The sequence below is a fragment of the Muntiacus reevesi genome, chromosome 1 (assembly GCF_963930625.1).
Source record: "Muntiacus reevesi chromosome 1, mMunRee1.1, whole genome shotgun sequence".
Classification (NCBI taxonomy): Eukaryota; Metazoa; Chordata; class Mammalia; order Artiodactyla; family Cervidae; genus Muntiacus; species Muntiacus reevesi.
In genome coordinates, this window is record NC_089249.1 from 49,010,967 (window position 1) to 49,038,307 (window position 27,341).

The 27,341-nt window shown below is 50.5% G+C and overlaps 1 protein-coding gene across 3 annotated transcripts in view; it reads right to left on the bottom strand.

Annotated features, from left to right (window-relative positions):
- The window catches only part of KCNA6 (potassium voltage-gated channel subfamily A member 6), a 35,942-nt gene extending 9,899 nt beyond the window's left edge, over positions 1-26,043 (bottom strand). The window contains exon 1 of one of the 3 annotated variants that reach the window (XM_065942513.1): positions 23,818-26,043. In XM_065942513.1, coding sequence (XP_065798585.1) covers positions 24,457-26,043 — 1,587 coding nt within the window. In that variant the 3' untranslated portion in view covers positions 23,818-24,456. Of the gene's footprint in view, positions 1-21,315 lie in introns of all 3 variants that reach the window. The other 2 variants (XM_065942503.1, XM_065942493.1) reach the window with 2 other exon arrangements.
- Between the last annotated feature and the right edge of the window lie 1,298 nt (positions 26,044-27,341).

Consider the following 27,341-nt stretch of genomic DNA (forward strand, 5'->3'; position numbering starts at 1 on the left):
AGCTATCACCAGATTTCCAATAAGTCACTTCTGTTTCTTATAATTATATGAAAATGTAGCAAAATGGTTCATGTGCATTTACCCGAGACAGGGCATCCAATGTGCAATGCATCTAGTTTGCTATTTCTCACAGTAACCCAACTTCACTCCCAAGAAACCGAGGTACAACAGACCCATACAGATAGACTGTTCAAAGTCAGGCAGGCCCGGAGCAAACAGATAAAAGTGTCCTGCTTTTCATAGTGTTAGCTGTCCATGGAATTCTCCAGGCAAGAACACTGGAGTGGGCTGCCATGCCTTTCTCCAGGGGATCTTCCCAACCCAGGGATCGAACCTAGGTCTCCTGCATTGCAGGGAGATTTCTTCACTTTTCAGAGGCAACTAAGTCACCTGGTCTATTGAATCGCATTTTATTTAGGCTACAGAGCCATCAAGGTCAAGGGAAGCAGTCTTGCTTTCCTCAGGTTCAGTTCCCCACTGAGAGCACCCACATTAATCCCTGCCGCCCACCCCCTACCCCGGGCATGGGTGGCATGATGCTACAGCTCCCTAGGCAGCAAAGGTGGGAGATGGAGGCGCCTATGGAAGCCTGGGCGGATGGAGGTTGGCAGGCAAAGCTTCTCCTTCTGAATAACCCTGCTTGTCAAACACCTCCCCTTGATGATTTCCTGGCAGCCCTGACTCTTTTACGGAGAAAGTTTCAGGGACAAAAGAGTGGCTGTTCCTTCCCACTGGCTCTCAGCAGCGGAGGGAGGGCTTCTGCGGCTCCCAGAGAGGGTCCAGGGGAGCCAGGGTGGCCAGAGGAGATGGGGTTTGTGAGACCTGTGCCTCTGAGGTCAGCAGGATGGTGACAACTCCCCCCGCCCTACTCCCACTCAACACCCTCTAAGCGCACACACGTGGGCAGCTTCCACTTTCAAGAAACTCTTGGAGGCAGACAGCTTCTGCAGCCTGGCGCCGCAGCACCCAAGTACAAAGGCTCTTTTCAAATCCACCTCCGAACCGCAGAGCCAGTGCTCAGCCTGTCCATCCAAGAGCTCCTGGCACACATGACCAGAACCTCCTCTATCTACCTGGATTCCTGTAGGAGCCTTCCTTCGGGGGCACCAGGAGCAGTGCATTAAGACAAGTCTGCCCTTGCACGGGCAATAAAGGACTGCCCTGTCCACAATAATAAACCTGGCCAGAGGTCACCTGTGCCAGCAATGATGAACAATGTCAGTGATGAAACCTCGGCGTACCACTCCTACCACCCTTCCCCTCAACGTGCCATGCCAGCCACTGCATAGCATTAGGTCTCAAGCCTCATTTCCCCTCCGGTCCTCACTTCAGCCAGAGGGTTCATTCCCAAAAGGCATCTCAGCAGGTCATGTCTCTGACTGACAGCTCCTGCTGCCCCCACGGGTGTCAGAATGAATCCAGCCCCTAACCAGCTTCACGGCTCTTCACCACCTGAGTCCAGTCTATCTCTCCAGCCTCTACTGCACACTCTGTCTCACCCTATGTGTCCCCAGCTCCCAGTTCCTTGAACACATCTCCTCTTCTTGGGTCCCTCAACCTTTTTTTTTTTTTTTTTTTTTGCAACATGTGGGATCTTAGTTTCCAGCTCAGGGATCAAACCCGTGCCGAGTCTTAACAACTGCACCTCCAGGGAGTCCCAAGTCCCTGTGCCTTTGCTCAAGTTATTCCTTCTATTGAGAATTCTTAATCCTGCAAACTCCTATTCATCTTGCAAGGCCCAGATGATATACTGACTTCTTTGGGAAACCTCCCCTGACTCCCTCCAGCCTCCAGAATTCTCTGCCTTTCTTACCAGAAGCATCTTCCATATGATTTCCAAGGAAGGATTAAACCAGCTGGGAATGTAGACTTACTGCAATTTTCAGAGTCTTGTTCTCTCTCCTCCTTCTGCAAGTCACCTCTAAGAAAGCTGGTCAGATTCTGGTTTCCTCATTCTTCTCTTCCTGCCTTTGGACATGGTGGTATGAGGACTTGATTTCTGGAACCACTGCAGCCTTCTGTGGACATGAGGTAAGGTCGGGGGGCCAAGTAAGCCCGAGAGAGTAGGACCCCCTGAGCCTCGCATCATGAAATGAAAGTGAAAGTTACTCAGCTGTGTCCAACTCTTTGCAATCCCATGGACTATATAGTCTATGGAATTCTCCAGGCCAGAATCCTGGAGTGGGTAGCCATTCCTTTCTCCAAGGGGTTTTCCCAACCCAGGGATCGAACCCAGGTCTCCCACACTGCAGGCAGATTCTTTACCAGCTGAGCCACCAGGGAAGGACAAGAATACTAGAGTGGGTAGCTTATCCCTTCTCCAGCAGATCTTCCCAACTCAGGAATCAAATCAGAATCTCCTGCATTGCAGGTAGATTCTTTACCAGCTGAATTACAAGGGAAGTCTATCATGGTCATGGGCAAAAATGGTTCAAACTTACTGTTCTGTCCTTTGCAATGTGATCTTGAAGCTCCTTCCAAGGTAGAAAGGAGTAATGGTCCCTCCCCACTTTGCCTGCAGTCCCAGCTGCATGTTTCAACTCAGACTTTTACTCCAGAATCCCGAGCTGGAGGATCTGAGTGCTGCTTTGATGCTAATAAAGTTGTCTCTCAATTCCTGCGTCCGTGTTTGCCTGTGCATCACTGACTCAATGGATGTCCATTGAGCCTGAGCAAGCTCCAAGAGATGGTGAAGGACAGGGAAGGCTGGTGTGCTGCAGTCCATGGGGCCACAGAGAGTCAGACATGACCGAGCGACTGGACAGCAACAACCCACAATCAGCTCAGGGGTGATGTGAGGGAATGACAGGGCAGGATGTGGGCTGCATGGAAAGCCAGTACCCCCAGGCTCCATCACTGGGCACACTGTGCACGGTCAGCTATCTACTCATGTCTGCCATGTACCTCCTTCCTCAAGAGAGCAAAGCCCTGCTCACCTTTGATTCTCCAGAGTTTGGCTCATGTGGGCCCATGATACATGTCTGTTAAAAAAGAATGAGTGGGTACCAGACACTGAATAAGGTGCTTCCTCCATCCTACCGATTCCCAGAACTGCTGCCATCCCCTGCCCTGCTTCTCTGCGCCCGGAAAGTCAGTTTTGTTCAAGTTTTTAAGCACGATGCTCTCACGTTACAGCCGAGGAACACAGAGCATCAAAGAAGAAAGAAGGTCTCGAGGCTAGCGAGTCAGAGAGGCAGGGTTGGAACCTGCTCTGATGCTGCAGCCGCTGCTGGTATCTGCCAGGGGGTGCCGTCACCTGTCACAAGGATGCTGAGCAAGTAAAGGGAAGCAGGGCCTCCGCACCTGCACCTCCTCCGGGACAGCTCTGCAGCCTGCAGTGCAAAACCCCGCCTCCTCCCCACCCCCGCCCCCTTCTCAGCATCCCAGGGACCAAGGCTGCAGGCTTCTGACACGGAGCCTGCAGTCCCTGGGAGCTGGTCCAGGATCCCGCCTGCGCGAGGGGAAAGGTTTGAACAAGGGAAGAAAGAGGAAAGAGAAGCAGAAGTCGTCGCTTTGAGTCGGGGGAGAGTGTGAGCCAATAGCTGGTTCCTGGGCAGAGGATGGATAGAGAACGTATACAGGTACCTGCTTCTGTCCTCCTCAATCTGGTCCACATTAAGCACCAGTCCGTCCCAGATGTCCAGAGAGGAGATCCGCCACTGCAGGGGCTCACAGGAAGGACTCAGGTGGGCCTGAGGGCTATCCTGGGGGCGGGGTGGGAGGGGAGTGGGTGCAAGAGAGAAGCTTTGGTGGTGGAGGGAGAATTCGGATGGGAGATGACAGCAGGGGAAAAGCAGAGGGAGTCCTGGGCAGCTGCTGCCAGACGCAGCTCTGCTGGCTCCTGCCAGGCGCTAATGCGGAGGATTAGCCATGAAGGGCTAGGTCTGGGGCTGGGGGTCAGACCCTTCTGTCCTTGGAGCCATCATCTGTTACATGGGGGTGGAGCTTGGAGAAAAGAGGTAACTGGCACATTTCACGAGGAGCTCTCTGAGGAGGAGACGGGGCTGCGGTAGGAGGGATGTGGGTGAGAAGGCAAAGAAGCAAGCTCCACGAAAAAGAGGCTGAGATGATTCCATCCTGCAAGATCTTCGGGGAGGGGAGGCTGTCCCTTCCCAAAGGGTCAGGCGGGACCAGTCGGGGCTGGGCAGGGGACCTCTGCTCTGACTGGTGGGGAAGCTGTGCCACCTCGGGCACCTCAGTCAACCTCTCTGGGCCAAGGAAAGTCATACACATGCCTGCTCTACTGGTCTCAGTGAACTGTTGTGATGTCCCGTTGTGAGTGAGCTTTGTAAAACGTGAAGGGCACTTAAAGGTGAACGTATAAAAGCATGAGCTCTAGAACCTCCTAAACCAATGGTCCCCAAATACGGCTGTACCCTACAACCTCTGGAGAAGCTTTTATTTTTTAAGTGTTGCTCCTGGACTCCATCCTAGATCAGTGGTTCAAACTGGAGAAGCGAGGAGTTAAGACAGCGAAGGGGGCAGAAAGCAGTACTTTTTAAAATAAAGCTCCTGGGGTGATTCTGGCTTCCCTGGTGGCTCAGAAGGTAAAGAATCTGCCTGCAATGTGGGAGACCTGGGTTCGATCCCTGGGTTGGGAAGATCCTCTGGAGGAGGGCATGGCAACCCACTCCAGTCTTCTTGCCTGGAGAATCCCCATGGACAGAGGAGCCTGGCGTGCTATAGTCCATGGGGTCTCAAAGGGTCGGCCATGACTGAAGTGACTAACACTTTCAGGGTGATTCTGAAGTGCTGAAAAGGTGGAGATCCACCACCTCAGATCTCCTCAGGTTTCCTGAAGACAGTCACGCGGCATGCACGTCTTAGAGAAACAGACCCTTGGCTTCTCGCAGACCTCCTACGTTAGGGTTTCTGGGAGGCCGAGCGGTCTCTGCACTGAACACCATGATGAGGCAGCCTGAACCATCATGCTGTGATGAGTCTGTGATCCCCTCTTCCTTGCAGGATGAACAGTCACACCTGCGGGCATCACCTTGCTCTGGGCAGAGCCACTCAGGGAGGGGACACGCCCTTTCAGGGAATACATACAGACATGTGCTTTGGGGACAGGGTCGCATTAGACAGCTCCTCCCGCCCCATTCCTGCTCCACTGGACTGACAGTCCAATTCTCACGTGACCAGTTTCCCAGCCATAGGAGCTGAGATGGGTTATCCTCAATGAATAACACCAAATAACCACGTTTCATTGTTTTGTCAACAGATATCCAGGCTTTTCTGCCCCATACTCTCTCTGTTGGCTCCGCTCCATTCCTAAGATTACATAAGTGTGTGTACGTGCACACACACACACACACACACACCAATCCCACTAAATACACAAACGCCAGGGTGAAGAGGATTCAAGGATTTAAGGAGCCAGGAACTCACATCAGGCAACCAAGTCACTTGGGAACATGGTTAGTGTAAAAACAAATGATGTAGATGACCTTGGACCAGATAGAGACCTGGGGACTGTTCCCCATCTCACGGGGAAGTTAAGAGCAAGGATGCTACAGCTAGAATGCCTGGACCATGAGACTTGGACCAGCAGCTCCTCTGGGGTGGAGATTCTCACAGTGCTGCTGAGAAAGCAAACAAGTCACTGCAGGCGAAGCTCTTAGAAACGTGGTCGCACCTGCCACGCTGGCGAAGGGTCTCCTGCTCTGAATCACTGTTGTTTCTGTTGTGGTTTTATGATCAGTGAGGAAGCTGAGGTATAGAAAATAATTTGCTCAATTTATCTATGCTACTTGACTCTTGGAGGAATACAACCTAAGGAAAGAGTCATAAATGTGAACACTTACGTGGAGGAAAATGTCCACTGTAGCATCATTTAGAACAAAAAGCTAGAAAACAACCAGAATGACCCACAGTAAGCAGTAGGTTACCAAAACAATAGTGCATCTATGTAATAATTGCATGAGAAAACTAGAGACAAAATATGGAGCATTTTTTTTTTTAAATGAAACACAAAATGGGTCTCAACAGAGAGAGATGCAGAGACAGAGCTAGTCTGGAAGAAAAACCAGCAAAATACCAACACTGAAAGTCTCCGGCTATGGGACTGTGGGAACTTTTATTTTCTTCCTTGTGCTTTTCTGAATTACACTAGTTTTCCATAATGAGCAGATATGACTTTTAACGTCAGTAAATAAAACTGCTTATTTCAAGCCATTTGCTCAAACCGTGCACTCGGAGTCCACATGGGTTTTCTCTGTCTCTGGCCAGACCTCTGCTGCTTGTCAGGCTGCACCAGCAGTAGGAAGCGAGGCAAAATGAGATAAGGATGATGCACAAACACCAAAAAGCACCAGGACCTGGGAGCCAGTTCAACAGGGACCCTGGTCCCGAAGTGCAGCCCCAGCTCCCGGGACCGAGCTGAAAGGGCAGAGCTGGACAGACCTTCCGATCGAAGAAACCGCACAGCTCAGTGGGAACATCCCAGCAAACAGGCCGACATCCGCCCTCGGGGTTACCCAGAAGGAGTCAGCTCCTACTTGGAAGACACCAAAGAGCTATACCTACTAGGCTTTGTCTTTTCTGCAGGTTCCCTCTGCAAGTGGGGACCCAGAGACCCTAGAGGATACTAGATCAGCATCTCTGCTGGTCTGCACTCCCTGCTTCTCCCTAACATAGAAGCGTCCGTCCACACCCCATGTCTTTCCAGGCAGAAGGCCAAGGTTCTGACAGAGACAACACCGAGGAACGCTTATTTTGCTACTCTGAGATTTAAAAGATCTGGAAATCACTCAGTGACTAAGAAAGACTTCACCTAAGAAAACAGGAAGGAAGGAAAGGAGGGAGGGAGGAAAAGAAGAAAGGAGGGGAGGAGGGATGGAGAGTAACTGAGAAGCAGAGGGAAGAGATTTATCATACTTGGTATCACATAAAAAACTATGTCCTCTTTCAAAACTTCGCTGTAACCTGCTCAGTATATCTTTTAAGTGTTAAGTTCTGATCTTTGTAAAATAAGAGACTGGAGTAGATAACCTCTGAAACAGAATGAGTCTATGTAAAGTTGAAATTGTAAGTTAATGCCCACTCTCTCTTTCAACGATCACTCTAGTGGCAAAAGTCAAGCAATAAAGTTGGCCAAGTGATCAAGGGAACCAGTTGTACATTTAATGAATAGGCTTGAGCACCCACAGAATTTTCCAGCAAAAGCTCAAAAATTGTCTAACACAACCACCTCACTGTACAGATGAAGACACTGGGACAGAATCATACCGCTAGTTAATACCCACCCAGTGCCAAGCAGGAGATTTGCTCAGGATCACAGCAAGCCAGTGACAGACCCAGAATTAAATGTGATTCCCACTTTCCCCACAGTCCACTTGTTCTGACTCTTGGTGGATTTAAAGATGAAAGCATCAGTTATCAGAAGCTCCTCCTCACGGCCCAGGATGTCCAGAAGAGGAGCTGAGACAAAGGCAACAGCAGGTCAAGAGCAACCACATCCTCTCCTTTTGTCTCTAAGCATAGAAGGGACTTCCCCAGTGGCTCAGCGGTAAAGAATCTGTCTACTATTCAGGAGACCCAGGAGGCCTGGGTTCGATCCCTGGGTCGGGAAGATTCCCTGGAGAAGGAAATGACAACTCACTCCAGTATTCTTGCCTGGAGAATCCCATGGACAGAGAAGCCTTGCGGGCTACAGTTCATGGGGTCGAACAGAGTCAGGCACGACTGAAGTGACTTAGCACACATGCGTGCAATCTCTGATTTGGTTAACAATGTGCATGGAAATCAAACTGTTAGCATCGTAAGGCAACCCTGAAATCAGCCATCCATTGGCGAAGTGTATCTGAAGTGTGGCCACTTGTAAACAAAGCAGAACATAAACTTCACCTCTAATGAAGAACAACACTTGCAGTTCTTTTCTCAAGGACTTCTACTTAAGAGAAAGGTCACCAGGGGAGAGACTGTCTCCTTTCACATTATTCAGAGCCTTTATCAACTCACTGATTCTGTAAGCCTTTGCACAGACTTAAGAGGAATGTGGAAAACTTGAAGAGGGTTGCTAAGGAGGTCCACAACGATCCATTTGAGAAGACCTTTATATAAGGGCTGAGGTTTCACGGACTCAAATCCGTCACCAGGAGTTTCAGATCTCTTTGAGTTTCTCAATATGTATTAATATTCCTTGGATTACAGGGGTTTTTTTGTGGGACATGAATAGAAGTTCCCTCCAAAAAGAGGTGGAGCTTCTGAGGTTAAAAAGAAATACTTTGAACAGCACTGATTTGAGAAGTGAAATAGCTTTACTTGTTGCAGGACTTCTCAGAGGGTTTAAATCTTCTGCGCTTATGCCTTCTGTATCTCTCAGAGGCAGTGCTTGTTTTCTTTTTGATTTTTTTTTTAAATTTATTTGGCTGGGTCGGGTCTTAGTTGCAGCACGTGGGATCTCCCTTGTTTTGTGCAGGATCTTCTGTTGCGGCCCACAAACTCTCCAGTTGCTCAGGGGTGCTGGAGCCCGTGGGCTCAGTAGTCGTGGTAGCAGGCTTAGCTGTCCCTCGGTATGCGGAATCTTAGTTCTCTGACCAGGGATCGAACTTGCATTCCCTGCATCACAAGGCAGATTCTTAACCACTAGGACCATCATTTCTGAAACGGGCATCATGCCCAGAGATTCTGTTCCCGTGGGAATGTTGGACGGGTGCTCTGCAGATCACCTTGAGGAACTGACAGAAGGAGCTATTCTAGGTAATATGGTCAGCTGAATATACACTGCAGCAGAAGCAAAAATACGAGGAAGTTAAAGTACCGCAGGCAATGTGTAACGACACAGGAGGAAAAAGTCCCGACAGCAAAGGCTGTGAAGCCCAAACACATGTCCTTGAAGGGGTGTAGGATATGGATTCTCATTGGGGAAGTCTCAGAAGAGGCCTGGGGGACTTTCCTGGTGGTCCAGTGGCTAAGACTCTGGGCTCCCAATACAGGGGGCCTGGGTTCGATCCCTGGTCAAGGAACCAGATCCCACGTGCCGCAGCTAAGACCAAGTGCAACCAAATAAATAAACAAATATTAAAAAGAAGAAGAGTAGGCCTAGGATAATTAGGAACTTACTCAAGTGCAAGGCAGAGTACTGGACTCCCTGACTTCTGAAAGTCTCTTCTTGTTCAATTATTCCATTTCATTTTGTCTTGTTGTCTACGTATTTACCATTAAGTGAGTTCAACCAACTTCCATGCACATGAAACATGTTCCTGAAATGCTGTGTATAAAGAAATACGTTCTCTGTAAATTGATCATATTTTCCACCGATTTGTTGTAATTTCGAAGGAACATCGACCCCAAACATATAACGAAAGGGATGTCAATGAGCTGCTGGGCACCCCAGGTAGCACCCCCACCTGGGCCCAGAAGTCAGGCAGGTAACCAGCTGAGCCCCAAGTCTGTCTCCACGCACTTACTCACATGCTCAGTTAATTCCTAAGTGAGCTGGAAGCTCTCACTGCTCCCAGGGATATGTTGCCTCATTGCTTACGTCCTTTTTAAACGTATTTCCTAGACTCCTTGGATACTCTCCTCTGCTGGCATTTTTAGCCTGGAAGTAGTTTTCAAGTCAAAAAGGGCATTAAACTCCTTTCCATGAGTCTCCTCTGTGACAGCCAAGAATCTGATGATTGAATAGCTGGATCGTGGTCAGCAAATCTAAATCTGCAAATCGAGAGAAACTATTATGTATACTTATATCTCCCAAAAGACTAATTTATGAGAGCTCCGAGTGGTTTCCACCATTCTGAAAGGTTGGACAGTTTTCAGACACTTGCCAATTGAAGCCTCAACAGCCCACTGAACCAGGGAAAGAAAGAGAGACCATGGAAATAACACTGCTGCATTGGATGTACTGGATGCTTGCCAGGTCGTGTGACATACCTGGGTCAGCTCTGCCTCATTACATCCCACTGGCCGCCATGAGGGATGTTTTTACAGGGAAGAAAAGGCTCAGAGAGGTTCCCAACACCCCCAAGGCCACACAGCGGCAGAGCCAGAGGGTGGCAGCACTGCGCGCCAACTCCTAGGTTGGCTGGGATCGCCTCTCCCGACTCGGCTTACAGAGAAACTAGGGGCTCAGAACTGTGTCCTCAAATCTCCCACCCTGCCTTCTCTGACACGGTCACAGGGATGGAAAATATAATACTGCCAGGTGGCACAGTTATAAAGAATCCGCCTGCCAATGCAGGATACCCAAGAGATGTGGGTTCGATGCCTGAATCAGGAAGGTTCCCTGGAGGAGGAAATGGCAACCCACCAGGGGCCTGGCGGGCTACAGTCCATGGGGTCACAAAGAGTCGGACAAGACTGAGTGACCGAACTCGCACACATTGGAATACTGGCAGATTCGGCACCTAGAGTCAAAATGCAGTAAGAAAGACATGAAAATGGTAAGAGTCACTTCAAGTTCCCATTTTTGAAGATGCATTTTGAAAAATATCCCCTCCTTCTGCCAACAGATAGAAAGGCTCTTTCTTTCTAAAATCTAATATGAGAGTACTCCTTTACCCACCATTGGAGAAAGGAAATTAGGATGGTATTCATAGGAAGTGTGCCACGAACAAGGCAAGGTTCCTTTTTCTATAGACCTCATGTAAGTTTAGCTATATTGTGATTTTTTTAAATGTGAAAAGGTTCCCTACTATTGAAAACACCTCTGACTGAAAGTGAATCTATTATTTTTATACACACACACCCACACTACAAAAACAGCAACCTTTTGGAAGTGCACCTATTGGAAAAAGTGAGGCAGAGAAGCATTAAGATGGAAGGCCCATGATGGATTTCCTTTAAGTCCAACCTGATTTCATTCTTTCCACACTCCTGGAAACAGCAGATATTTTAGGGGGAATGGAAGGAAGGGTTATAGAAATCTGTTCAACTTAGGTTTTCTGCTGTCCCTGGTAAGGGATGACCTCACCTCTCTTGGAATCCGGGAGGATTTTGAGCTGATTGCAGCTCAAATTGCTTTTGAGACTTTCCATTTGAATTCTAGCCCTGAAATATCGCAATGAAATTACCCGTAAAGCACTGGAAAAAGGGAGACTTTCTTATCTGCCTCCCAAGGCGATATGTTGGACATGGATCCAATTCTACAATGATTTAACTTTCAGCCAGTAAATCTCACAAGCACAAGAGTTCCCCCTGGGAGCCGAAAGTCACTGAGAATAATCTCAGAAGGACAAGACGGGGTCTGGGGCTGACAGCGGGGTCATGATGTCCCAGACAGCCGACAAATACAGAGCCCAGGCTGAGAGTCAGTGATGACCCAGGAAAGCCATATGGTCCCACTTTAGGAATGCCCTCTCTCAATTCTCTTCCACTCCCAGCCGGCAGGCATGGGGGACACCTAGTTATCTGACATCAGAGATGCAAGAGGTCATCCTCAAATGGGAAATATCCCAACACCACAGTTTGCCTTTTTCTCCTTCTAGTCATTTTAGATGGAAATCCTTTATTGCTTCACACCCGCCTGTCTCCCTGCCCACGTAATTGAACAGAGCATGTAACTTAGGGTGTTCATTTTTCCCCAAATTGAATGGTCTAACATTCAATTTGGGACCAATTTCCCCAAATTGAAATAATTCCCTGATGGCTCAGATGGTAAAGAATCTGCCTGCAATACAGGAGACCTGGGTTCGATCCCTAAGTAGGGAAGATTCCCTGGGAAAGGAAATAGCTACCCACTCCAGTATTCTGGCCTAGAGAATTCCATGGACAGAGGAGCCTGGTGGGCTACAGTCCATGGAGTCACAAAGAATCAGACATGACTGAGCGACTAACATTGCAGTAATTCTAACACTGGGTGCCGAGAACCTCCACAACAGTGATGGCAGAGAGCCCCGGTGTTACATTTGTACAGTGCGTGCCGGGAGGTCCCTGCTCCTCTGCAACCACACCACTCGTCTGGAGTTGTGACTGTCTCCTCCCCAGCTGCCAGCCCTCACCTCCGCTCCCTCCCACTGCCTGTGTCTGATAACCACCCTCCTCCCACCCCCATCCAACAGTTCGCTGTGACTCAGTCCAACACGATCCCACAGCAAGGCTTCCAAGAGCACCCACACAAGCTAGCGTCCACAGGTCACCGGATGGAGGAGGCCGGGGCACCCTGGTTCACTCTCTGATGTCCGAGCGCGGGGTGCACTGAACACGTAGGGAGGGGCCTCCTCCCATGAGAAGCCCACACTACAGGCACAGAGCCTCCATGGACAGCAGGGGCCTCCCTGGTGGTCCAGGGACTGAGACCCCAATGCAGGGGGCCTGGGTTCAACCCCTGGTCAGGGAACTAGATCCCACGTGCCTCAACTCAAGACCCTGCATGCTGCGAGTGAAGATCCCATGCGCCATAACTAAGACTCAGTGCCGCCAAGTAAATAATAAATAATTTTTTTTTAAAGGATCACTCTGCCCTTCTGACGCACCGGCTGTGTTCTGTGCTTCTGACCAATGCTAGAAAACGGAAACACAAGTCCAAGAGACCAGACCTATTGTTTTTCAGAAGAAAATAAAAATCCAAGTCTGCATGCGAACGTTTCCAACATTTCCTCTGTTTTATTTTTTCTATTCTTTCCACCTTTACTGAGACGTAACTGTCGTGTCCAGTATTTCTTAGTGTCCCATCATCTCTGATTTAGGACATGTGGTCAGGAGTAGCTGTGAAATCTCAGGTAAGGCACTTTGTGATAGATGTTTGGAATTCTGCACATATGTAAAACCATGTACCAGGGCAGTGCAGACGCAGAAAGAAAAAATAAAGAGTAAAGTAAAATACAAAAAAGATCTTCATGACCCAGATAACCACGATGGTGTGATCACCCACCTAGAGCCAGACATCCTGGAATGCAAAGTCAAGTGGGCCTTAGGAAGCATCACTACGAACAAAGCTAGTGGACGTGATGGAATTCCAGCTGAGCTATTTCAAATCCTGAAAGATGATGCTGTGACAGTGCTGCACTCAATATGCCAGAAAATTTGGAAAACTCAGTGGCCACAGGACTGGAAAAGATCAGTTTTCATTCCAATCCCAAAGAAAGGCAGTGCCAAAGAATACTCAAACTACTGAACAATTGCACTCATCTCACATGCTAATAAAGTAATGCTTAAAATTCTCCAAGTCAGGCTTCAACAATACGTAAACTGTGAACTTCCAGATGTTTAAGCTGGATTTAGAAAAGACAGAAGAACCAGAGATCAAATTGCCAACATTCACTGGATCATCAAAAAAAGCAAGAGAGTTCCAGAAAAACATGTACTTCTGCTTTATTGACTACGCCAAAGCCTTTGACTGTGTGGATCACAACTGTGGAAAATTCTTAAAGAGATGGGAACATCAGACTGTCTTACCTGCCTCCTGAGAAATCTGTATGCAGGTTAAGAAGCAACAGAACTGGACATGGAACAACAGATTGGTTGCAAATTGGGAAAGGAGTACATCAAGGCTGTATATTGTCACCCTGCTTATTTAACTTCTATGCAGAGTACATCATGTGAAATCCCAGGCTGGAAGAGGCACAAGCTGGAATCAAGATTGCTGGGAGAAATATCAATAACCTCAGATATGGAGATGACACCATCCTTATGGCAGAAGGCAAAGAACTAAAGAGCCTCATGATGAAAGTGAAAGAGGAGAGTAAAATAGCTGGCTTAAAACTCAACATTCCATAAACAAAGATTGTGGCATCTGGTCCCATCACTTCATGGCACAACAGATGGGGAAACAATGGAAACAGTGAGAGACTTTATTTTGGGGGGGCTCCAAAATCACTGCAGATGGTGACTGCAGCCATGAAATTAAAAGACACTTGCTCTTTGGATGAAAAGCTATGACCAACCTAGACAGCATAGCAGAGACATTACTTTGCCGACAAAGGTCCATCTAGTTAAAGCTATGGTTTTTCCAGTAGTCACGTATGGATGTGAGTGTTGGACTATAAAGAAATCTGAGTGCCAAAGAATTGATGCTTTTGAACTGTGGTGTTGGAGAAGACTCTTGAGAGTCCCTTGGACAGCAAGGAGATCAAACCAGTCCATCCTAAATGAAATCATTCCTAAATATTCATTGCAAGGATTGATGCTGAAGCTGAAACTCCAATCCTTTGGCCACTTGATGCGAAGAATTGACTCATTGGAAAAGACCTTGATGCTGGGAAAGACTGAGGGCAGGAGGAGAAGGGAGTGACAGAAGATGAGATAGTTGGATGGCACCACCAACTCGATGGACATGAATTAGAGCAAGCTCCAGGAATTGGTGATGGACAGGGAAGCCTGGCGTACTGCAGTCCATGAGGCTGCAAAGAGTCAGACACAGAGCGACTGAACTGAACTGAAAGTAAAATAAAAAGTGTGTACGTGGGGAGCCCAGGTTCTCATTCACTCCCAGACTTCAGACCAGGACTTCCTGGTAGTTCAGTGGTTAAGATTTCACCTTCCAGTGCAGCAGGGCGTGGGTTCAATCCATGGTCGGGGAACTAAGATCTCATATGCCATGAAGGCAAAATACCAAAACATAAAACAGAAGGAATATTATAACAAATTCAGCAAAGACTTTAAAAATGGTCTACATTCCAAAAAAAAAAATCTTTTAAAAAGCAAAATAAAACAGAAAACGAACACCCTTCCAGATGAGTAGAGGGCAACTGCCTGAGGAGGTCTGGGGGTGAACAAGAACCTGGGCTCACCACACAAAAATGTATGTAGCTCCTGAAAAGCCTGACACATCCCCTACAGCAGAGAGCAAACCTCACAGGCAACACGATTTTTCCCAAGCACACCAGACTTTTTCTCTCTTCCCAGGGATGCCAAATTGCCTTAAAGCAGCCGATGAGTGTCTGTCTGATTTATGACTCAGCTACCATGGCCTCTGGAAACTTCACTCTGTCTGACTCTGGTCCTGTGATTCTTGTTGTTTGCTCAGTCACTTAAGCCGTGTCTGACCCTTTGTGACCCCGTGGACTGCAGCACCCCAAGCTTCTCTGTCCTTCACTATCTCCGAGTTTGCTCAAACTCATGTCCGTTGAGTGGGTGACGCCATTCAACCATCTCATCCTCTGTCACTCCCTTCTCCTCCTGCCCTCAGTCTTTCCCAGCATCAGGGTCTTTTCCACTGAGTTGCCTCTTCCCATAAGGTGGCCAAAGTATTGGAGCTTCAGCTTCAGCATCATTCCTTCCATTGAATATTCAGGGTTGATCTTCAGGATTGGCTGCTTTGATCACCTTCCTGTCCAAAGGACTCTCAAAAGTCTTCTCCAGCACTACAGTTCAAAAGCAACAATTCTTTGGTGCTCAGCCTTCTTTATGGTTTGATTCTCACATCTGTACATGACTGCTGGAAAAACCATGGCTTTGACTATGAGGACCTTTGTTGGCAAGGTGATATCTCTGCTCTTTAATACACTGTCTAGGTTTGTCACAGCTTTTCTTCCAAGGAGCAAGCATCTTTTAATTTCTCTACATTAAATCATGTCTTACACACAATTTATTTAAAGAGATTCTGCAATGAATCCTTTAGGAAAAGAGCCTTCTAGTTTAAAAGTTGCTATCCTGAGTCTATTTTTTATGCCGTATTTCATTTCAATGTTGGTTTCAGAGAACGAAACTGCAGTCAACTGGGATGCCCTTTCTTTGAGGTGCAGGTGGCTGGTCACTGTGGGTGACTGATCAGTGTCACTGAAGCCCCCTCGGCTGCCTGGCAGAGCAGGGAGCCAGGCTCTCCTGAGAGTGTGTGGCCTGGGAAATGCTTTCGCTTGCAACCTTGCAACCACCAGGTGGGGTGAGTGGAATTCGCTTCCTTATTTCGCAGAGGGTAAATGGAAGCATGGAGAGATTTAAACAAGGTGCAGCTGACAGATGATTCAAACCTACGTTCTCTGAATCTGAAAGCAAGCAAGCCAGGAAGTTCTGAATGCAGGATGGGGAGGGCAGTCCCATTTCCTGCCTGAGGCCAAGTCCCCCACGGGACACTGCGGGGGCCTCAGGAATGAGCTACGGATGTGTACAGCTGTCGGCCCCGAACGGAGACCCTCGAGCCAGCAGCTGTCCTCAGTCACAGTGGAAGCAGCCCAGAAAACCAAAGCAGTTGAGGGAGCAGCTTCTTTTGACACCAGGGTCTCCTGTACCCGCTGAAAGAAGGAAGTTGCTCAGACACTCCATAGTGTCCGACTCTTTGTGACCCCCATGGACTGCGACCCGCCAGGCTCCTCCGTCCATGCGATTCTCCAGACAAGAATACTGGCGTGGGAAGCCATGCCCTTCTCCAGGGGATCTCCCTGACCCAGGGATCGAACCCATGTCTCCTGCATCTCCAGCACTGGCAGGCAGATTCTTTACCACTAGCACCACCTGGGAAGCCTCTGAAAGGAGAAAAAAACAATGGGAAACAACCAAGGAATGTCAGCAGGTATCCCACTGCAAAGGGGAAAGGACACGGTAGGACAAAAAAGGACTCTAAGGGTGAGGACCAGGGAAGTGGGATTTTGAAAGCCAATAGAACTGTAGATGAAAACTGAGCCAGGGTCCAGCTTGTGGGTTCTGTCCTGAGGGTCACCTGTGAGACCCTGCATTTGTTCCAAAGGAGAGGATTCAAAGGAAGTGTGCGAGGAAGGCTCTAGAAGAGAGCCACCCCCACCCTCCCAGGCTGCTAATGCATGAGGGGAGGAGAACAGTGATGGGGTGAGGAAAGACCCTCTAGAAGCATGCATGAGCAGCTCTGTTCCTTCGGAGACCCAGAAGGAAAAGAGCATAGGAAGCCTGTGGATTTTCAGTCAAAAAGACAAACTGGCAAGTAACTAAAAGCCTATCGGGGACTCCCCTGGTGGTCCAGTGGTTAAGAATCTGCCTTGCAATGCAGGGGGCTCGGTTTTGATCCCTGGTCAGAGACCTGGGATCCTGCATACTGCACAGTGAGGCCAAAATTAAAAAAAAAAAAAAAAAAACTTAGGACTTCCCTGGTGATCCAGTGGTTAAGACTCTGTGCTTGCAATGCAGGAGGAGCAGGTTTGATCCCTGGTTGGGGAACTAGGGATGCTTGGAGACATGGCCAAACAAAAAGCTATGTGCACATTCAGGAACCACAATTCATTCTCTCTTCTTGTTGAATATCCATTGGACTTTTCCTGGGTTCTGCTCATCACATCTCCCCTGAGGGCGGTGGACCACTAGGTAGCCAAGTGCCCTTGAACTTGCCCACTGAACCTCAACTGTCTTCTCTGCCAAAGAGGAAAACAATGCCTAGCATTCCCATTGCATTTGGTTGTTGAGGAATAACAGCATTGATGATAATATCAACCTCTGTGTTGTGCTTGCTTACACCACACCGTGTACATGGTGTTACTTGGTGTTATATAAACAAGGTGCTCACATTAACTCATCTACTCTTTGAAACAGCCCTGTGAGATTGGCCCCATTATGCCCCCATTTCATAGAGAAGGAAACTGAGGCACAGAAGTTTCCAGAACTTGGTTTACATCACCCAGCCGGTGAGCTGCAGAGGTGGGATCTGAACCTAGACAACTGGCTCCAGAGTCCAGGCTCCTAACCTCTGTTATAAGACATGATGTCTGAAAGCACTGAATTGAGATGCTTTCTTAAATGAAAGATTCCATTCTCACTCCTGTTAGAACCACTCCCATGGGGCAGGATGGATTCCCAGATGGGGGTGCCACCCCAGCTTCAGACCCACCACCCCACTGGCTGGGTGCCAGCCTCCTGGAAGAGAGGGAAGGCATGGCCCTGGTCCCTCCCAGCTGCAGGACTGTCTTCCTATATTTTTTTTCCAAAGCAAAATGTCTGCTGCCAAGAGCGGGGTTTGTCTGTCTCCTGGAGACAGTGGTTGTCAAGTCCTGGGAGCAAGCAAGCATGTCAAAAATAGCAGCGCCGTAGACAGCTCGGCTGCAGGCTCCTTGGAGATGTTGGTTTCGCTCTCGCCAAAGAGACAGAGTCTGTCTGCATTCCCTGCACCTGTGATGAAGGCCACTTAAGGCTCCAAGACGTTTTCTAGGGCCGGGCAAAAAGTGTTTGCCGGGCGCGTGACAGACGAAAGGAAAACCCTCTCCATAGCAACAAGGATGAGGTCAGAGCTGTGCTCAAAAAAAAAAAAAAAAAAAAGGTCATAGATAAACTATGATGAAAAAGAATATGAAAAATAACGTCTATATATGTATAACTGAATCACTTTTCTGTACAGTAGAAATTAACACATTGTAAATCAACTATACTTCTATAAAATAATTTTTTTTAATTGTCATAAATTCCACCAGGGCTAGGCCCCCAACGGCTAATGCTGATGGCCAAGCTGAGACCAGTATGGATAGCCAAGATGAGGTACCAGTGTTGAGGTGTCTGCCTCTTTTTCTTTCTTGTTCTGAAAGAAGCAGTCACTCATTCTGGAAAACCTTTCCAAGGTGCTCACTGATAGGTTTCCATCCCCTTCTTAGGGACGAGCACCAGGATAACTCACAAGGACCTACTTATAGCACAGGGAATTCTGCTCAATACTCCATAATGACCTATATGGGAAAAGAATCTTAAAAAATGAATAGATATGCATATAGGCATAGCTGAATCACTTTGCTATACACCTGAAATTAACACAACATTGTAAATCAAGTAGTCTCCAATAAAAAGGTTTTTTTTTTTTTAATATATGGAACAAAGAGGTGGTGAGAACTCTCTAGGAGTTCAGAGCAAAGGGAGGGGAAAGAAATGACCATCTCCAGCCCCACAGGGACCTCAGGCCCAGATCAGGAAAGTGGTTCATCACGAGATATGATAACGCAGCAACTAGGAGCCCATCTGTCTTCATTCCCAACAGCTTGCATCTAGAGGCTCTCTCTTGGGAGAAGCCGCAAGCTCCAGCCCGATTCTGCCCCAAGAGAGCCTCCGCACCCCAGGGCAGCCCGGCGTCAAGTGGGAGTGAGAGAGGAAATCCTTCAGTTTAAAGAATGGGTTTCTTTTCCTTCCCTAAGTGACCCTGACAAGCTAGAATTAGACCAAACTTTGCTTCCCCGGGCAATAACTCACAGTCAGAACCAATCAGAGCCGGCCCGGCAGGTTCCAGCCAGATTGTCCCAGGAGGACCGCGTTCCTTGGAAATCTATCTTGGCATTTATGGAAAGACGCCGGGGGACAAAACATTGCCAAAAGCACAGGCTCAGCCAGCCGAGAGAAGGCATGACAAATAGCAGGACTGGAAGGTGTCATGTAAGGAAAAGCACCGAGGGCAGGGAGGGGAAGGAAGGGATCGGTGAGGGGAAGGCAAGTGAGAGCAGAGAGCAAGGACATCTGGTGAGCACTCCAAAGGAGGACCAGCTAAGGGAAGACCCTCACCCCTGCTTCTCCTGTTTTCTGAATGCGCCATAACCTGCGACACCCGATCAGCGGCTGGAGGGTGGGGAGCGGACCAGGAGAATAACACCTTGGCTCCATTGTAATTTCTCAAGGAACTCTGAGTTTCCAGGGAAACAGAGATGAGGTGGGATTTTCTGCATTTGTTTGTGAGGTTTCGCCAGCAAAGTATAAACCCCTTAGCTTTGGGCTGGCGGGGGGCGGGGGTGGTGGGCAAGTTGTCTTTGTGCTGTCACCGAGTCATCTCCAACGTGCTTATCCTAGTTCAGGACAAGCTGACCAGGCTCTGACTGGACCAGAAATGGCCTCGCCTGTCTTCAGAGCCAAAAGAAAGGGGCATGTCAATCCCACAATGGTCTCATTGTCAAAATTCAAAACAAAACAAATGGTTCCTAGCACTGGACGGGAGCAGCATGAAAGCTCTAAAGTGTCCCCATGTGGCAGAGGAAAAAACTGTCATTCCTTCTTGAATATGCAATCTGGTACATCTTTAGAGAGGCTTAACTTCTAGATTTATAAAACCAAACCATCTCCCAGACAAGACATGAAACTCTGAGGTTATTAGCCTCATGTCACTTTAAAAAAAAAAAAAAAAACAATTCAGTGACTTTTGTGAGTTAACTTATCAAGTACAACTGTCACTGCAATCCTCTTTTAGAAAATGTCCACTACCCTCATTGGAAAAGACCCTGATGCTGGGAAAGATGAAGGCAGAAGGAGAAGGGGGCAGCAGAGGATGAGATGGTTGGATGGCATCACTGACTCCATGGGCATGAGTTTGAGCAAATTCCGGGAGACAGTGAAGGACAGGGAGGCCTGGCGTGCTGCAGTTCACGGGGTTGCAAAGGGTCAAACACAACTGAGCAAGTGAACAACAACCCTCCAAAAACCTAATATCCTGATACATGTGGAACTCAGTCTACATGACCTCCAACAAAGAGATGTACAAAGAAAAAGCCTCCCTATAGAATGGTTGGTCAATCTTAAGTCATCTTTCTAAACAGAGTCGTCCCCTGCACTTCACACCAGTGGGATTTATGAACTCTGCTTTTGTTCTGCTTTCAGGATATGAGAGAGACAGCTCTGAGAAACTTCAAGTGAATTCAGGGCATTCAGAAGGCCAGCCTCTTGAATTAAGGCTTTTTCTAGGTTAATTCCACTCTATGGCTTCCTTCTACATCCTCTTTTCTGTGTTTATTTCACTCTATCTAGAGTGCATTGTCTGGAACTCTTCTGCAAGCTTCTCAAGGTTGGGAACCCGGAGTGAGCAAAGTCCAGCGCTACACAAGCAAAATATTTATCTGAAATATATGAGGTTCTCTTTCTTCTCTCCAACCCGCCTTCTCTATTTTCTCCTTGCAGATTCAGGAAATATCATCAGAGATGTTTTCTAAACCGACAGCAATCTCATCTTGCTCCAGAAACTCAGGACTCCGCCCCCAGAGGTGAGCAAGCTAGGACAGGATGCTGTACTGGCAGGAAAAAGGAGAGTCCTCCAGCTGGAGAACAATCTTCTGAGCAAACACCCTAGGTCACAGCCATCCTCGAATCCAAAGAGTGAGCCCAACTGAAATGCCCCAAGGTGCTCCCAGCCCCCGAGAAAGAGAGAGAGAGATGCACAAAGAAGGAAGAAGAGGTTCAAATGGCAGATGAGAGAAAACCAGGAAGGTGAGAAGAAAGAAAGGCAGAGCAAGTGAGACTGCAGGGAAGAAAGAAGGAGGCAATGCAGAGGAAAAAGGGGGGTGATTTAGAAGGGGGAGTGAAGGGAGATAGTGTGCAAGCAGAAACAGAGGAGAGTAATACAGATGGAGACAGAAACACACGCAAAGGGAGAGAGCGAGGAGGCTGCTGAGCAGATAGTCAAAGGCTTCATTCTCCCCAAATGCATGCTCTCCCGCCCCTCTCTGCCCCTCCCCACTCCTGCTCTCATTTGACCTGAAAGACTGAGCCAGAACGAAATTCCCCAGCAGCAGAACCTACCTCGGGTGCAAAGACGGCCAGCTGTCCCCTTCTCTCCTGGGGCTTCTCAGGCAGGAGGAATCCCCCCACATCTCAGTCGAGCCTGACAGATCCAGGAAGACCTCTGGGAGCTCCTGCCGGCCCAAGTCAGGTGTAACAACAACCTGAACTCCTCTGCTGACAGCTGTGAAATCACCACCCCAGCTGTCATGGCGACACGGGACACAGATTCCCTCGGTGCTCAGGGAATGAAATCCACATCAAGAGGCTCAGGATCAAAGGGGGTCACTTGGCGAAATCCATCAGAGGAAGTAGGTCAGGTCACAGCCTCCCAGTTTGTCTTGGATGTCTTTAAGAAGAACCATGTATGAGGTCCCTCCCAGGAGCTAGACATTTCCTTGGGAAGAAGTAGCATCATCTCTCTGTCTTAGAGCTGGGAGGGGCCGACGTGAATGCTCCGTGGTGCTATTATGGACTAAAACTAGTAGCAGCTGCCTCTTGAGAAGCTAGTCCCCTCCAAGGCCATTTCGAAAGAGAGAATATGGTCTAACTGGCAGTTGCCTAGCATTCAAGTTTCTGAAGACTCAGGAGTGAGATGAGATGGCTCCAGTGATGGGGTGGGGAAACCAGGAAGAAAGGCCCAGATAGAAAGCTTTGGGAACCTGCTTCCCGCTCATTTTCCAAAGGCCACACATCCCTGTCCCAGCCCTGCCAGCCCCTAAACAACGTTATGTGAGAGGCATCCGCATTTCAGAAGCTGGGAATAGGTGGTCTCTCATTCTCCCTGGCTGCCCAAATCAGAAGACAGAACAGTCTGGAAGGTTGCTAAGGCAACCAGAATCCCCAGAGAGCCCAGCTCTTCATAAACCCTTTCCACTCAGGCATGCTCTGACTTGAAATGGTGAGGATGATGAAAACACACACACACCCATTCTGAGAAGGATACATCCGTGTTTCAACATTCACTCTCGACGTAAGCATCCCTTTTGCCTCTGGGTGGGCCTTCTCTTCCCCCCGCCCCCCGGACTGTCAGGAGTAATATTCCAGAACAGATGTAGAAAACTGGCACTTCATAGCCTCAGAGCAGGTATCTGAATCATGAGCACTTTATATTGCATTTCAGATTTGGAGAAGTCAAGCTCCCAATCAAGATGGTGGTGCCTGGCCCTAAAAGGACGCCACTGAATCGCTCCAAAGAGCATCTTCCCTGCTAAAGGGGAAGAAGTAAAGAATGAGGCCCAGTTCAAGAGGCGAGGGAGGGATTTAAAAAGCTAAGGACCCAGAATGGCCTGGACGTGTGGGCTTTGGACCCAAAGCGGGAACCCTGGGAGGAGGCTTTGCCTATGGGAGAGGGGGAAGCAGGGTAATGAACTAGAAATCATTACGGAAGTTCACGCATTTGCATAGCATCACCCACAGGATCCCAGCTGAGTTCCTGGGCCATTCCCCACGAAGTGGGGGGTGGGGGGACAGACGTCAATGTTCCCATCAAACGGGTGGGGACACTGAGGCACAGAGAGGAACTGCGGCCCCCAAGTTACCCTGTAAAGTGCGGCAACATCCAGACACAGTGTCTCTCAAGAAAACCCTCAAGAGGCTGTACCTCGTAAGTTGGCTCTTAGAGAAAAGCTTTAAAAAAAAAATCTCATCAAGGAGTCTTAAAGCCTAGATTATAAAACTAAAAACATGTTAACAGTCCTTTCGGTTTCTGAACTGCACCCAGGAGAGCTCAGAACAGGTCATCACAGTTTATCAAGGCAGCAAATGAATGGCAGTGCAAAGAGGAGGAAGAGGGGACGTGGGCAGGTGGCACAGGAAGAGCAGCTCAGTTCACGATGGAAGAAGATGGCTCAAAACAGGTAGGGGCACCTCCGGGCATCTCCCTGGAGACGGCCAGCGACTGCGGCTCCAGGGCTGGAGCAGGAGGATGTTTACCTGACTCAGCAAAAAAAAAAAAACCCACCCTCTACCAGTGAGGCTGTCGGCAAAAGAACAATGCTTCTTCCTTACTCTAAACCGCCTATCTCATTGCCTGGAAAATGCAAACAGAAACCCACACTAGCATCCAATGTGTGCTTTTACCTGGCGGCAGATTTAAGCTGGAGTCTGCATTAGCAAGCCTTCAGCTGCAAACCTAAGTCAGATTCTCAGGAAGAAGGATGGAGGGCTAGAGAGGTCTGGGGGAAGTGAGGGAGAGGAATTTGCTGTCAGCAACAAGACTCCTCCACTGCTCCGAGATGGCACTGTCTAAGGGACACCGCTTCCCTAAGAAGCGGTCAGGCCAGGTGCTTGGTTCTGTTCGGCCATTTCTCGCAGCTCCGTAGTTCCCCTTTGTCAGTTCCTCCGCACAGGAAGGCACCTGAACAGACAGAGTATTTGGCTCTGAGAAGGAGGAGCCTTCCTGGAAGCCAGAGAGAGTCAGGGGAATCAGAGTCGAGAGAGCTAAGTGGAGACCAGAGACTAACATCTACCGTGCCAGGTCACGCTAGAAGAATCCATTGGCCCTTTAGGTCCAGGACTGACCTCTCACGTCCTCCAAATGGCCAAGTGGCATCGTAGTTTCTCTAATTGCATCCAAGGTTAGAGACAGATAACATATGTCCAGGCTGTGCAACTGAAGACTCTCCTAAGGCTTCTCTGCAGAATGACCAGCCGACCTTACAGGGCACTGGAGGAAAACAACAAGATGACTACTGTTTCTGCCCACCAGCTTCGGCTAGTTAGCACGTGGCCAGAAGCTACGACGGGAGGGTGCACGCCCCAAAGCCAAGGATGCTAAGGAGAAACAAGACCCTGGTATGCCTGGTTTCCAGCCTGTTGACGTCACTCTTCCTAGAGACATCACAAGTTCCAAACGTGAAAAATCAGAGTCTCGAGGGAAGGTCAGATGGAAATCTCGTCCACGTGACATAAGATGGGCACGAATGGGTGGCACCATTAGAATTTCAAAAATGTCACTTAGATGGAGAAACCTGGGATGCTGCAGGGGTCAAGTAACAAGGCTGACAGTCCAGGTGTGTGGTCCTGGCGCCAACCACTGGGTGTGAGGAAGAGAGTCAGGAGGTCACCTGGAGCTGGGATGCGAGTAGTGGAGGATGAGAAGGGTCCCTAAGGAAGGGTGTGTTCGGTGTCTTCCTTCCGTGCAGGTGCTGCCTGCATCTGTCAAACCTCAGTGAGCATCCTTTTCTCTGCATACCCTCGATGTGGAGTGGGAAGGTAGCTGGGTCTCCGCTCCCGAGCGGCCTCCGAGAATTCAGGCTTGCCAAGTCCAGTGTCGGCTGCCTTCAGGTCCGGGGCAGGCTGCCCACAAGTGACGTGGGTATACTGGCCTTGCTCCTCCTGCTCCGTCTCTCGGTGGTAGAAGTAGTTGAAGTTGGAGACGATGACGGGCACGGGCAGGGCGATGGTGAGGACCCCGGCGATGGCACACAGCGAGCCCACGATCTTGCCCCCCACCGTCATGGGGTACATGTCCCCATAGCCTACTGTGGTCATGGTGACCACCGCCCACCAGAAGGCATCCGGGATGCTGGGGAAGAGCGAATCATCGTCATCAGCCTCCGCGAAGTAGACAGCGCTGGAGAAGAGGATGACCCCGATGAAGAGGAAGAAGATGAGCAGGCCCAGCTCCCGCATGGAGGCCTGCAGCGTCTTGCCCAGGATCTGCAGCCCCTTGGAGTGGCGGGACAGCTTGAAGATGCGGAACACGCGGACCAGGCGGATCACTCTGAGGATGGCCAGGGACATGGCCTGCTGCCCGTTCTGGCCGCCCCCGCCACTGGCCGACTGCTGCTCCTGTTGCTGCACCAGCTCGGTGCCCAGGGTGATGAAGTAGGGGAAGATGGCCACCAGGTCGATGATGTTCATGATGTTCCGGAAGAAGGCTGGCTTGCTGGGGCAGGCAGAGAAACGTACCAGTAGCTCGAAGGTGAACCAGACGATGCACAGCGTCTCCACCAGAAAGAAGGGGTCCGTGAAGAAGGAGCCCCCGAGAGTACTTAATGAGGATGAGCCCCCTGCCACCATTCCCCCGGGGGCGATGCCAGGATGGAAGGTATAGGAGTCACCTTCATCCTCTTCTTCCTCCTGACTGCCCCTGGACACTGGGGAGACACCGCCACCGTTGCTTCCGCCTCGACCTTCTGCACGGAACTGGGGCAGCGTTTCCAGGCAGAAGATGACGATGGAGATGAGGATGACCAGGACTGAGACGATGGCGATGCCCCGGGCGGGCCCCGAGCTCTCCGGATACTCGAAGAGCAGCCACACCTGGCGCTGGAAGGGCTGGGAGGGCAGCGGCTTCTCGTCCACTCCACCCTCGGGCAGGCAGCCCTCGTCCTCGCGGAAGGCAGCCAGGGCCTCATCCCCCAGCTGGTAGAAGCGGATCTCCTCCAGGAAGATGTCCAGCGGCACGTTGACCGGCCGGCGCAGCCGGCCCCCCGACTGGTAGTAGTAGAGGATGGCGTCGAAGCTGGGCCGGTTGCGGTCGAAGAAGTACTCGTTCCTCAGCGGGTCGAAGAAGCGGACGCGGCGGCCGGGGTCCCCCAGGAGCGTGTCCGGGAACAGCGACAGGGTGCGCAGCTGCGTCTCGAAGCGCAGCCCCGAGATGTTGATGACCAGCCGCTCGCTGCTACAGCAGCCGCCGCCGCCGCCGCCGGCCTCCGGGAAGTCTCCCGCATCCTGTTGCTCGCCCTCCGGCCCGCGGACCTCCCCCGGCGCCGCCAGCGTCAGGGATTTCTCCGATCGCATGTCCCCTCCGCGCTGCGCTCCCCGCCGCTAGGACGGCGCCCACGACGCGACCACCACCCGGGCGCCGCGGCGCCTCCCAGCTCTCGGCGGCGCCCTCTTTGCAGGGTGGGGCTCGCGGTCCGAGCCGGCGGCGGGTCCCTGAGTCCCGAAGCCCTGGTCTCTGCCGGGCTAGGTCTGAGGAGGTGACCGGGGCGCGGAGGGTTCGGCCCCGCGCCTCCAGCTATCCGCGCCGGATGCCAGATGGAGCTTGGAGTACCTGGAACCGCAGCCTGGCGCGTGTGCAGCTGGACGCCCGAAAAAGACGCGTGGCTTGGCCCCTCTCGCCCCGCCCCAGACTGGGCTCCGCGACGCGGGGGTCCGCCCTGGGTGTCAGCACGTCCCAGCTCCCGCGGCTCCAGACCCCTGGCCGCCGCCGGGACCCGTGCCCCAGATGCGCCTCCCTCCGACTCGGCCAAGACGCCCGGCGGGGCTCGGCCTCCGCCCAACGGCCACCGCGCGTTCCGCTGGCCAAGGTCGCCGTTCCCGCCGCCACGGCCGCCACCGCCTCCCTCCGAGCCGCGCCGCCGGCCTGCGAGAGGGGCCCTGGGGCCGCCCCGGGGGCCGGGGCGCGCGGACCCACCTCCCCAGCGCTCAAGCCTTCGCTGCAGCCGCCGCAGCTGCAGCGGCTCGGCTCTCCGCTCTGCCCTTCCTTCCCAACACACTCGCTCCAAGTGACGTGGCAGGCCCCGCCTGCTGCCCCCTCCCACCCCACTCCCGCACACCCCTCGCCCGGCCAGGGGCTGCGCGAGCCCGGGCGCGGCGCGCAGAAGCACCCTAGCCTCTCCGGCAGTCTTTCCCGCGCTCTCCTGGCACGCCTCTCCCTTAAGCGCGTCCGCATCCGCCGCCCTCTGAACAGGCGCTTACCCCCCTGCCACACCCCCCCGCCCCCGCAACCGCTTCTCCCTTTTCGGTTTGCGGAGTTGACCTGCGCAGTGCATTTCATCAATAAGAAAACACCCCGCCCCGCCACCCGGCACAGAGCTCCGTGCCTCCACTCACCCCGAAACTGAATGACAAAAAAAAAAAAAAAATCAAATCATCTTTTCTCCTTCTGAATTTACAAAGATCCATTTGCCAGCTTCTCCATCTCCACTTACAAAATAAAGGAAGCACGTTTTGATGTCCAGAGAGCTCCCGATTTAAACTGTACTTGAGTGTCACTCCCCATAGAATCCCATGGGTCTTTTTGCAAACCTAGGAGGGCGGGTGAGGCTGCCCTTCTAGGATTGCAAAGTGAGAGCCCAGAAAAGGGTGGGAGG